General features: G+C 38.8%; 1 protein-coding gene across 1 annotated transcript in view; it reads left to right on the top strand.

Annotated features, from left to right (window-relative positions):
• Positions 1–12,302, top strand: part of LOC140240424 (protein FAM78B-like) — a 55,594-nt gene extending 43,292 nt beyond the window's left edge. Inside the window, exon 3 of the mRNA XM_072320190.1 lies at positions 11,152–12,302. Coding sequence (XP_072176291.1) covers positions 11,152–11,686 — 535 coding nt within the window. The 3' untranslated portion in view covers positions 11,687–12,302. The remainder of the gene's footprint in view (positions 1–11,151) is intronic.
• The last annotated feature ends 767 nt before the right edge of the window (positions 12,303–13,069 follow it).

Genomic DNA, 13,069 nt, shown 5'->3' with positions numbered 1-13,069 from the left:
AATAAAAGATTATCACACCCTATGGATGATGCGTGTATGGATGTGTTGCACCCGAGAATGCGTGCGGGACCATGGGGGTTTTGGTGTGTGTGTGCTTGGAGAGCATGTGTGTAAAGTGTACTTGTAAAGTGTACTTGATGGTTTACCAAAATTGATGGGCTAATGTTAAAATGTACATTTGGAGAAATGAAATATAGCCTACTAAAAAACTGAAATATAGTATAACCAATGGTGGTCACATTGTATCGTCAACATTGATTGGAGGTATACATAGTGTAGTTGTCAGGATAAAGAATCGATGATTACGTTTAATTCTCTCGGTTTCACACCTGCGTTATTCATACCTTTACGAGGCGGATTGATAATTGAGTCATGTATTTGTTGATCTTGCTGGATTAATAGCATGGCAAGTAACTAAAGAAAACATTTGTCTGTCTGGTCCTGAGCACCCAGGAAGTCGATCTCCCTCTGAAAGTTTACACTCGTTTTCACATTCTGTCGTCGCCCAAGCGTGTTGTGATCTACATTGAATGATTTGATGTCGTATTTACAGCTGCTACCCTCTTTTCAGCAAGCTTCCTCGACTGAAGATGAATTTAGCGTTGCAATATCATGCGTCAATACTCAAATTATATACCTCCAGAAGTGAAATGTGTCCGTATATATTCCGTCATGCACCCATTTCAATTGATTTTACTCAGGACTCTTGCGCGATTTGCCACGCGCTGCAAGGCAGATGCCCAAATTGAATATAAACATACATCATGACTGTGGGTTTGATTTTTTCCTCCCATGTTATCTGTTACTCTGTGTGAATTGTCATTGCAGTCCGGTTATTTTATTTTTCAAGAACAGTCTTCTAGTTCATTGATTTAGCGAGGATGGCTGCTGCAGATTACGACATGCATCTGTCAAGTATTTCTACGTCTTCCTTAGATGCCATCTAAAGGTCAGCGGTCATGACATCTTTTGAAAAGAAAAACAAAATTATATATGCCTGAATTTTTATTATTATTATTTACGAAGCCCTGATAGCTTTGAGAGATGGGTGTGTGTTTCGCAACGTATACCGTAAATGAGATGAAATTTATCGAGTCGTGAAAATCGTCGAGGCAGAACTCCGTAAGATACTGCGGCAGGTGTTGTCTGAGGCATGCTGTATTAGCGGACGGTGTCAACGCTGTCCGCATGGGGGCGCTCGTACGAGTCTCTTCCTAAATCTAGAATAACAGCCACGCAAACGCTCCCTATCCTATTCCTTTCTTTTCTTGTCCCCTTTTTTTTATCGGTGATGAAGCAACTTGCGAGTAGATGATTAGTTTTTCACCCTAGACATGGATGTTGATGGAGTGGGTGGATATTCTGAGCGATTCGCGCTACAGCTCTGCGAGCTGGGTGAGACGTTGACACCATTTCCCATTTTGCTCCTGAGGAAAAAAGAGTAATTTGCATAAGTTGAAAATGAATACAGAAAGGCGAATTTTCCGTAGGCGGTGGTGAACAGTGTAAATGTCATTCTGCCTTTCGGGCGACGAACTATTTTGGCCTTTGGTCCCAAGTGTCATGGCAGCCATGTATGACCATCAAGTGAGCCATGCTCTCACTATAGTGAGAAACGGCTCCTAGATCCCGCTAATTAAACCTGTCCACTATCTGCATTCGCACCTATAGAGTATCACGTTCAGCTTGGGAGGGGGAGGGGAGGTCAAGTGAGGTTAACAAATCAGAGGAAACGTAAGAAAAGGTCACTCATGATTATAGTTGTGTATTTCTATGCGTCACTCCCTTTTCTTTCAGCCATTTAGATCACTTCAGAACAGTAGCCATGTCTAGCATTCTGTCAGAGAAGTAGGCCTGCACCGTCAGGTGAATATGACTGGGCTGCGACACAGTTGATTAATAGTCGTAATTACGCTGTTTGCTCAGTCCAAGTCAAGTCTTTGGATCTATACTTTTGATAACAAATTCTGTACGTAACAACCATGCACAAGCTCTTACAAGCATTGCCCGACATAGCAATAATTTACACATTGTTATATGAGCGATGGATCTATCTATCATATTAAAGGGATGGTACAGTATTGGTGGAGATGAGAATTGGGCTTTTAACTTTTTGCGAGATACCAAGAAAACACTTATGAAAAAGTACAGAGCATACCATTTTAAGAGGAGTTCAAAGTTTATTTGATGAAAACCGGGTTTGGAATGACTGAAACATCCAAAAACAAAGTAAATCAAAGCGATCGTAATGAAGTGTGGGTCCCACACTTATTAGAATCGTTCTGTTTTGGATATCTCAGCCATTTTAAAACCAATTTTCATCGAATAGACACTGAATTCCTCATTGAATTATACTTGCTCTTTCATATTTCATAAAAGGTTTCTCATTATCTCACCAAATAATGTTAGAAACCTGAAATTAGGTCTCAACCAAAACTATACAATCCCTTTAATAGCATCAAAGTGTATACGCAATAGAATCAGGTATTTGTTGTAGGTTTATTGACAGGGTCTCTTTAGAAGAAACACACCCATGACCTTTGATACAGGAGTAAACCGTCATTTTGGGAGCGCGCGTTTACTAATGAAAGACAAACGTGGGTGATTTTATTTAATGAAGATAATGCAACAATACATCTATTGACACTATTATCATGAATCAACACGAAGGACAATAGATGCTGAGCCTACATCAGATTCAAAGTTTAGCTCAATATCAAATAAGATACTGAATGACATTCGAAATGCCTTGTGGAACATGACGGGCCTAATGCTAGCCTAATTATGCTATTTTCAAAAGCGCAAATCATACAATCTCAATACTTTACCCCGGTTTTATAATTTCTTGCAAAACTGAACACAAGCAAGACTTATTAGTAGCATGCTGTGGTCAGTAGCTCGTGTAGTTTCGAGGTACTGTTAGCTCTGAACATCTTCTGAACAGATTTAGATAACTTCATTCGCCAAATTTTCTTCTTGCAGTCGGTTTTACCTCACTGATAAACTAACGGATGGTCACATTACATTTCGTTGCACTACGCTGTACAAGCCTCGAAGAAAATGCCTTCTATAATAGCATGTACCGGGGTAACCAAGCGTCATGCATCACAAACAGCAAACCCCTTGTAGGCCCGGCAATTGGTGCGAAACGTTATATACGCATGGCAGGTGTTATCTAGTGCCGTCAGGTCATTTCCGTACCGTCCTTCAATTTATTTATTCATGTCTTCTCTACAAGAAGCTTGTCTTATTCGATAGCTTGCTTTCTACGAAGCTTTGATCTCTCCTTTTGTGCTTTCTTCTCTCTTCTTTTCTTCCTCCCCTTCGTCCATCCCTAGTAAATCATGACGTTTAAAGTCGATTAATTATAAGTGGACTTATAATGTAAGTTAATCGGTCAATCAATCAATCAATCAATCAATCAATCCACATAATACTTCTCTGTCAGTAAATGTGATATCGTCCATGTGGCATCTATCTATCCGTCCATCTATTGAACTTTCCATTTATATATCGAGCTATCCATCTATTCACTTTTCTATCTACCTGTCTATCCATCTGTTTTTCTATCAATCTGTTCATTTATCTATTCTACCCACGAAGCTTTCTTTCCTGTCTTCATACTTTTTCTTGCCAGCGAATATGTGTATCATATTCATTCATTGGTCTGTTCTTGAGTACCCAGCATTCTTTATGCCATAACCTATCCATGCATTCACCTAATACTTATCTTTATTTTCATTTTACCCATTACTTCACCTATTCTTACAATCGATGTAACATTCAAACGTTTTCTAAACCCTTTTCCAACAATATCAACAGAAACCCATCGGGGGCGCTGCCATTAAACGGCATTTTATTGCGATCTCCCCTGAAGCGACTCAAGTGACTCTGGTTTGTGATTTCATGTTGGCGTGATTGATGCTCAATTCCTAAATGCTTCGCTCAAATGCAGTACATTAATTTTGTCTACTGTTTTTCAGGCTCCTCAGTGCTTCTGTTGGAATGACCAACGAGGTATAATGGTGCCTCCGTGGAATGACTAAAGCGCTACCAATTGAACTTTTCAAATTCTCAGTTTTTGGCTTTCATTTACATTAAAGGTCTTGTTTACCTTTGGGAACAGTGATTTAAAAAAAAATCAAGATGTGAAATTTAATGCATATGTGTAGGTCTGTTATACCACAAAACATCCCTAAATCATATAAAATTTTTCTCAATAAATCGTAACTGTAGACGGTTTAGTCTGGAAACATTTTCATTATATTGTTCACATATTTTACCCGTTCATTTTTTTACTGTGGTTGTTTCTGTCCCTAACTCACATTTTAGAAATATTTTAAAGGACTAATGCTGGGTTTTTGTTTCATCTGCAAATGGTAAATTATGCCTCTAAGGATTTGTGATGGATGTTATGGTAATTACAGAGAACTTTGTACGCTACACGAATGTACACAATTGATATCAACATGAAACTAATTCTCTCTGTATGTCCGGCGACCGTATACCGGGGATTTGAAATTTCACTCTACTGGTTTGGACATTAAAAAAAGAGGCTATTTCGCTGAATCTGCAAGCGTTTTGCAGATGATTATTTTAAAAAAAAGGGGGTTAGTAGACTTACCATTTTCCACAAGCTTGATGGAAGGATGATGTAGTTCATTCTGTGAATGATAAACAACCCACTGTAAACGCCAACAAAATGATATAATGTCAGGTTTTGCACGAGTGAGCTCACCCACATACACCTGCATAAATTATTATACCCATCGGAAATCTAAACTAAAAAAATCACTTCACTTGTGATTGCTTATTGGAGAAATTCTACCGTGTAGGAACATATTGGTCCTTTATAAATTATACAATGGTCAACGGTATTTCAAAGTGGCGCTTGTAGTCTTCGCTCTTTACGCATGTCACATTCATCCCAGAAATCTCGTTGTTTGTTTTAATGCATGAGTGAATGCACTATAAGTAGAAAATAATATCGTAATGTGCTTACATGATATTTTGTTATTGCGGGGTTCAAGCAGTTTGTTCCTACTCCAGACACACGCGATAACGTGGGAGAAACAACAACAACAACAACAACAAATAAAACAACTACAATATTAACAACAACAACAACAGCAACAAAAACAACAGCAAACGACGTGTGTAGGACAACAGCCCTTTCGCCTCTGTATTGTGAAATCAAAAGCTCAGTGTCTTTTATGCATCAGCTCCGTTGATACCATTTTTTTTTTATCCATTACTCGAGACGACGTTTCCACGTCTTTGATACTAAAGTCTGCAGACGATTAGTGTTGTTGGACTCTCCGTGGATCTCTTCATGTATTGTGTAAGGCGAAGCACTCTTTGTGACATTTAATTCAAAATGATAGAAGTGAGGATTGGGAAAGGCGATTGCCCGCGTGTTCGAACAATAGCACAGTGTACTGTATAAGCTGTTATTTTCGCGAGGGTGTGATTTTCGTGAATTTCGCAAATCACAGTATAACTTGGATAGCGAATTTAACAACACGCGAAAATGTCGCCAAGCGCTAGGATAACAATGCATTTAAGATATAGCGTCTTTGTCAATTCGCGAAAACAACATCTCACGAAAATATCTCTGACTTAATTCGCGAAAATATCTGTACGCGAAAATAACAGCTTATACAGACTACAGAAGGTCATGAGAAGATAAGGTCGAATGAAAGGGCTGAGCGAGTACGAGGTAGAATAAGTGTACAACGGTAGTATCATGAATGGATGGAATAAAAATTGGTTGTAAATTGTCGAGAGATATCATAGCCGTCTCGAGGATAAGGGAGCAGAGAATAAACAGACTGCGTACTATATGGTGTCGTTATTGCGCTGACTTTAGAGATGAAAACGACAGGTATGAATAGTTTCCAGGCATAATTATGTTTAACATGACAGCAAGCTTCTATTTTCTCCTGTGTTCAATAGGTATGTAGTTTATGAGTATTGACGCCTGTTTGCCTGTTGTAGAGAGTGTAGAGTATGAAGGATATGGTTGATATATGAATCCGACTTCAGAGCACTGTAACTTATGATGATTATAATGATGGTGGTGATGATGATGATAATGATGATGATGATGGTTATTATTATTATTATCATTGGTATTATCATTACTATTACTGCTACTACTATACTACTACTATACTGACTACAATTGTACTACTACAACTACTACTACTACATGTACTATCATTATCATTCCATGGCGCATTGCTTGCGAACGAATAAAAAGGACCAAAAGTCCTTGATACGACGTGAAACGTTGAGTGGAAACTACGGAATGGGTGAGACAATGCAGAACCTTCATGCGTCTGGATATAGCTGCCGTTGAGTTTTGAGTGCCTGGCGTCTCCGTTGCTATCGAATAAAAGTGGAGGAATATTAAGAGCCTACACTGTCGAGGTCTTTGAGTGTCACCTTAGGGAGACTCTACATGCTTATCATTGCTACATGAAAGGTACAGTTTACTGTTGGGAGCAGTGATTTGAAAAATGTTCGAGATATCATATTTAATGCATTATAGGCCAGTTGTATCATAAAACATCCTACCATACACAAATTTCGTAATAAAGCCTAAAACATTAGGAGATATAACTATTTCCCCCATCAAACCATAGTTACTGTAGACGGTTTAGTCTGGAAACATTCTAACCACTGTTCACATTTTGTATATTCAACAATACTTCAAATTGATTATACTGATTCAAATTTTTATATTGGTTGTTTCTATCCCTAACTCACTTTATGCAACTATTTTGAAGCACTAGGGATGGGTTTTTGTTTCATCTTCAAATGGTAAATTATGCCTTTAAGGAGACACTAGACGATATTGATGGAGACAATAATCTGTTTTCAACTATGTTATGTCCCATTCAATCCATGCTTTACTTATCTTTCCATACATTGTATCTCGTAACCTGGATCCAGACTTATATACTGTATTGATTTTTGACGACACTTAGGGAGACACTAACATGCTTATTATTGCTACAAATTTTGTGTCTCCTTTACGTTTGCAATAATATATTCCATTTAATCCATGCTTATTTTCCAGACACTATCTATATCCATTTATCTATCTATCTATCTATCTATCTATCTATCTATCTATCTATCTATCTATCTATCTATCTATCTATCTAATTATATAGGGATATAGATAGATGAATGGATATAGATATTGGCATACAATATGAAGTAACTATGCTCGCTGAGTTGTTGTTTCGATATGAATCGACTGTAGTATACCTGTGCTGCAGTATGAAATAATTCTTATGGTGTTAAACCTATCAAGTGGAAACATATTTCTAGTATCTTTATAACACGGTACCCTTCAAACATGTCATGAGAGATATTCTTTTATCCCTGCCTGTTTAATCAGTGTAAAGTATAGCTATAATGTGAAAAAAAATGTTTGCGGAAGGACTATTTCTTTAATTGTTGTTGGTCATTTCTCATCTTAGTATATTTGCGTACTTCTGTTGGATGTGCCCTATTTGAACTGAGCCCAAATATGCACTTCCTTTTTCGTCCGTGTTTCGCTTTTCAACTTCCTGCCCCGTTCCCAGTCACAGATTCGTTGCCATGGCAACGGTTCATGATAAAGTAATTTTCGTGCCGTGACTAAGCCCCTCAGAAGAACAAAGAAGCCGTGCCAAGGCAAATTTCTGAGCCGAGAATCGCAAACGAGCGGTTTCCTTAATTCATGGTAGCCTGATACAAACAGTCATACATATAGCCACTGGCAACAGGGTAATAATTGTTTCAGAAGAAGTAGAATAATGATAAATAATAATGATGATGATAATGATAATGATAGTAGTAATGATGATGATGATAATAATAATAATAATAATAATAATAATAATAATAATAATAATAATAATAATAATGATAATGATAATAATAATATTAATAATGACGATAATTTATAATTGATATTGGTTTGTTATTATTATTATTATTATTATTATTATTATTATTATTATTATTATTATTATTATTATTGTTATTATTATTATTACAATAATAATAAGCAGAGTAGACCTATACGCGTTTGTCTCGCAGCTCCAGAAGCAACCATCACGGTTTTTGCAAGGACCTTAGCAGCAGTCGTACCCCCTCCCTCCCTCCCTTCCCCCTCCGATTCTGTTGTCGGTGATTTCTGGTACGAATTATTTATTTGTAATCAGTATGGGGCAGAGTTATGGTGACATTATGCAGTTGTGTTGATGCGAATTCGATTGGAAAAATCAATTGCAATACGATAAGACAAACGCCCGCTCCTCTCACGCTTTGCTTGCCGGTTGCAGTCGATTTAGCCTGGCGATTCAGACCCTATAGTTTCTCGGCTGATAGGCAGTCGGCTATCCCCAGATTTAATTAGGTTATGCCTGACCCCGCGGTTATTATAGAAAAAGGACTGGCGGGATCGCGACGTGCTGATAGAATTCAATTTACCAAAGGCCAGCCAGTAATCACCACCTTTCCCTCCGCTGCCCTCGAGAGAGAGATACCTCGTTCACACTCAACATTTAATTCCGAGTATAACGTTTATCTCAATGTTTTCTCCAGTGAAGTGTTGTGAAAGGGACCTCCATTAAACGCCTCTGCACTGTAGAGACTGCGTGTGTATTCCATACAAGTGCCAAAGTACTCGTTCCCAAGTAGATCTCGCCTTGACGATGTGCTGTGCAGCAGTCACTTTTTCCTTTGAAATGAAGATTATTATTTTTTTGTCGTCTGCATGCAGCATCGTCAACATAGATACGCAGCATTTTGTAATGTAACGTCTGTTTGTAAATACCTGAAGTTGCGATTTTATCATTTGAAGCTGTAAGTTGCGACGATCGCGTTTTCACTTTGTCAGTTTTGTCACTGAACTTTAAACTAGTTTCCTCACTCCTTTTGTGGTCTCCTTCTCCTGATAATGGTTTTGTTAATAATTAATAACATGGTTTTATTAATAATTTCTACAGGATTTTATCTTCTGCAGGTAGAACCAAAATCCTGGTTTCGCATTTATGTGAAGACAGTGTTAGTCATTGAACCAACCGGACGGCGTGTAATGAGCATTCATTTTGTCGGGCGCGGCACAGTTCAACTGTTATGTGGAGCTACATCGTTTCGTTGTAGCTCCATGGTTAAAGGGGATGGCTAGTAACTGATCAGCGGGAATCAGTGGGAATGCTGGGGGATGATTGTTGCATTTCTTGTGGGATTCATTTAAGAGTACTATTGTTGTGTGAAAATTAATTGCTTCAGAATGGTCTCATATTCAAGTAATGTGCAGTTTAATGTTTCCAGGTTAGCGTGCATGTACAGTGACGGGGCATTGAACCAAGGAGGTACTAGCTTTGCCTAGTACCTCCTTGATTAAACTAGCAGAACGTTCTGAAGCAAATAATTTTCACACAACAATAGATATACAATGTACTCTTAAATGAATCCCACAAGGTTTGGAACAATCATCCCCCAGCATTCCCACTGATTCCCACTGATCAGATACTATAGCCATCCCCTTTAAACCAGGGAGATGGGAAGAGATCTCTTCCAACCTCCCTGGTTGAACGCACAGCAAACCATCCAAAATGCGAACAGCCATTGACCTCAAGTAACCTGCTACTCAAGACATGAAACTCATGTCCACATACATCCTTCTATCGAAGGTCGTGCTTTCTTTACACAATCATGTCTAAATGCATTGTATAGAGTTTGCATTGAACGCTGACTGCGAAACAGTAATTCTTGGTTTTGATGATAAGAACCACTTCTATTAATACAAAACAAATCAAAACCAATGACAAGACTTGAACGGCGAAATGAATCGACTGGTATTGTATTACAACAATACGTTAATAGGATATTCTTTGCTATCATGCATGATATTTGATAATATCTCTCTCTTCGCGACCCACACACCATCATCTATAACACCCACAAACAGTCATAATGAATATACAATAGTATTGTGCCTGTTTGTGTGTGTGTAAGTATGTGTGAGTATGTGTGTATATCTGAATGTACAGGCCCAAGCTTCATCACGGTGATGTAGTAACTATATACTTGGCACCAAACTAATATCACATGATGTTAAGATTTTGTTATTTTTAAAGAAATGTAAAAGGCCCGTGATCATGTGATATATTTTGCTATAATGTATGCGTGCCAACGAAAAATCTGCCGTGTGGTCCTATTGATGTTTGTGTTTAAGCACACACATACGCACACACACACGCACAGACAAAAAAGCGAACCTTGAATGAATGTAAAATGTATAGGACCTACTCGATTTTAGGTGCTATTTTGTTCTTCTTGCCTGTGAGTGTGTTTTTAAATAAAAACGTCGATCACCAAAATTTTTTGAATAGTAAATCGCTTGAGACTTTTTTTTTTTTTGTAATATCGCACCAATACAAGCTGTCTGATCGACATGCAACTTTTGTGGACGTGCGTAAATCGATGCATCGTCAGAAATCGTGCAGTCCGTACAACACCTCCAAGAGGCTGTACTCACTACACAATTATATTGCGTTGTGAAATTGGCATCGCTCATGTTGTCGCCTAGCAACGCCGAGATGGTGGAGAAAATGATGCCACGTAATCATTATGATTGCATAAGAAAACAACAACAAACATGACGAATGATTTCTTTACACAGTAAATACCATGGAACTCTTTTCGATTTGGTCTTTTTCCTTCACAGAAACGAAAAATAACAACAACAAAAAAAGGACAAGAAGAGACAAAAATGATGCATTAACTTTGTGTCTGTGAATCATGCAATGGCGATTTTAATTTGTGTGTGTGTATGTACAGTGTGTGTGATCCCCACACTCCTTTATAATGTACGTAGATTGAGCATTTTATTAAGATAATTAGTTTCGCAAGTATAGTCTCTGCATCTGACTCCTTGCATAGCTGGGGGCGAACTGGTTTGTTTGTCAATTTGTTTGTTTGTTTGTTTGTTTGTTTGTTTCTGTCCGGATTGATCATTTCATTTAGCTTTTTTCATGATGCAGTATGTGTTTTCTTATTTGTAATGACTTTTATAGACAACAAGAAAAGAGGATGTCATTGCTTTCAACGAGTTTGTGTTTATCTTCTCTTCTCCCTATCCAGATCGAGTTGGGAGATTCCTGCACTGAAGAGCAGCCAGCAGCGCTTCGTTAGTGACTCTGATGGTAAACACTATCCCTGGTACGGGTGCACCACGGAAGTAGGTGTGATCGTAGGGCCAACAAACTGCTATACCGTCTGCCATCTGCGCATGAACGATAACTTTCACCCGTCGATCACGTGGGATATCCCGGTTCGGAACAGCCACGAGGTCAAGCTGACCAAACTCGCTCGCGACCAGAGCTTCACCGTCTGGCTTATCGCCAGCAACAAGACAACGGGCCAGAAGTTCGTGCTCCGCACGATAAAGTGGCGGATGCAGATCAACATCGCAGTCGACGGCCGACAGCCACTGGGTCGGCGCGCGCACCTCATGGACCCCATCATCCAGGAGCAACCTCAGCTCCTGGAGCCGAACCAGAACGAGCTGCCACCTCCCGAAGCCCTGCGCGCACCAAATGCGAACAATGCGCAGACGTTAATATGGAGGCCGATGACTGGGCGCGAGGTTGTGATTGTGCCTCCTGTAAGCCAGTAAACCAGGATAATATTGCAGAACAATGTTGATATTGAAACGTCAACAGGTTGAAAAAAGAAGAAGTGTCATTTCACTGCTCGAAATATTTTTTGAAATGGGCAGAAAGCAATAATTAGGATACGTATACCATCTGCAGCCTGGCCATTGCCTCGACTTTCATCAAATCCAACAGACCAAACGTTCCATCCAGTTTAAAAATGTTTCGATACTTTTTGGAAGCTCCATGCATGCAGAGACAGTACTCCACGTGAAAAGACAAACATCAAAATTACTTCGGACGCCCTCAACCTTCCAGTGGTTATGTGCAATCTAGCTTTCCAAGACATTTCACCCATTGTCTTTATTATGTTTGTTTCCATTTCTGAATAGTGTAAAAAAAAAACAGTCAACTCGTATAATTTCGCATTTTCGTAAATAATCAGTGAAGTCGGTGCAAAGTAGGCTCCGGTGATCCACATTTTCCTCAACTCCAGTGGATGATTCAACCTGAAGTGCCTTTCAAGCTATTTTTTTAAGGAACATTTTGTTCATGAATGTGTGCAAGAAAAACAATAAAAAAATAGCATAATTGTCTTCAGACTGGCCTTAGTTGGCCCCATTGATTATGCAACTCGTGTACGTCACCGCCCATGTTGGACAAATGCTCAGAATTTTAATGTCTTCCGGGTTCACATGGTATATTTGTCTGTTGAGAGAGAGAGAAGAGAGATAGTGTGTGTGTGTGTGAGAGAGAGAGAGAGAGAGAGGGAGAGATAGATAAATAGACAGATAGGGCGAGAGAAAGATAAAGTGGAGAGAGAGCGATAGAAAATGAGAGAAAGAATGATAAGAAAATTGAAAGTGCCTTGCTATGTTATTTTTGTGAAAATAGCAATTCAGCGCGTACAATGATGAACAGCGCGCTCCATAACTTCTTCTCTTTGTTTTGTGTTTGTATACATTGATATTAAAGCAACCGTTAACTTTGAAATGACGGGTTGAAGTGACAGAATCAAACTATACTGGTTGCTAATCAAATTTTGAAGTGTCGGAAGAAATATTAAATTCAGCAGTATGTCACTGTCACTATTCTAATAGCCTCTAATAATCTTGCTCCGAAATTCACTTACTTTTGACGCTACACGGAAGTGCGTCTACTTTGACACAAAATACAGACTGATTGTCGCCACAACTGCATTCCAAGATTTACACCTCGTTTCCAAACTCAGTGGATTATGAAAATGCCCATGCAAGGTGAATTTTATTTTTCTGCTCATGCGCAAACTGATGTAAGTATTGATTCGTTGTAAAAAAAAATGCTGCGTGCTCTCTAAAATTGGTTCTCTTTCGCCAAATTTTAGGATTGTGTACAGGGGACATGGAATGCTGCTTTATAAAAATGAC

This window comes from Diadema setosum, chromosome 17 (genome assembly GCF_964275005.1).
Source record: "Diadema setosum chromosome 17, eeDiaSeto1, whole genome shotgun sequence".
Classification (NCBI taxonomy): domain Eukaryota; kingdom Metazoa; phylum Echinodermata; class Echinoidea; order Diadematoida; family Diadematidae; genus Diadema; species Diadema setosum.
This window is presented reverse-complemented; position numbering and strand designations above follow the sequence as displayed.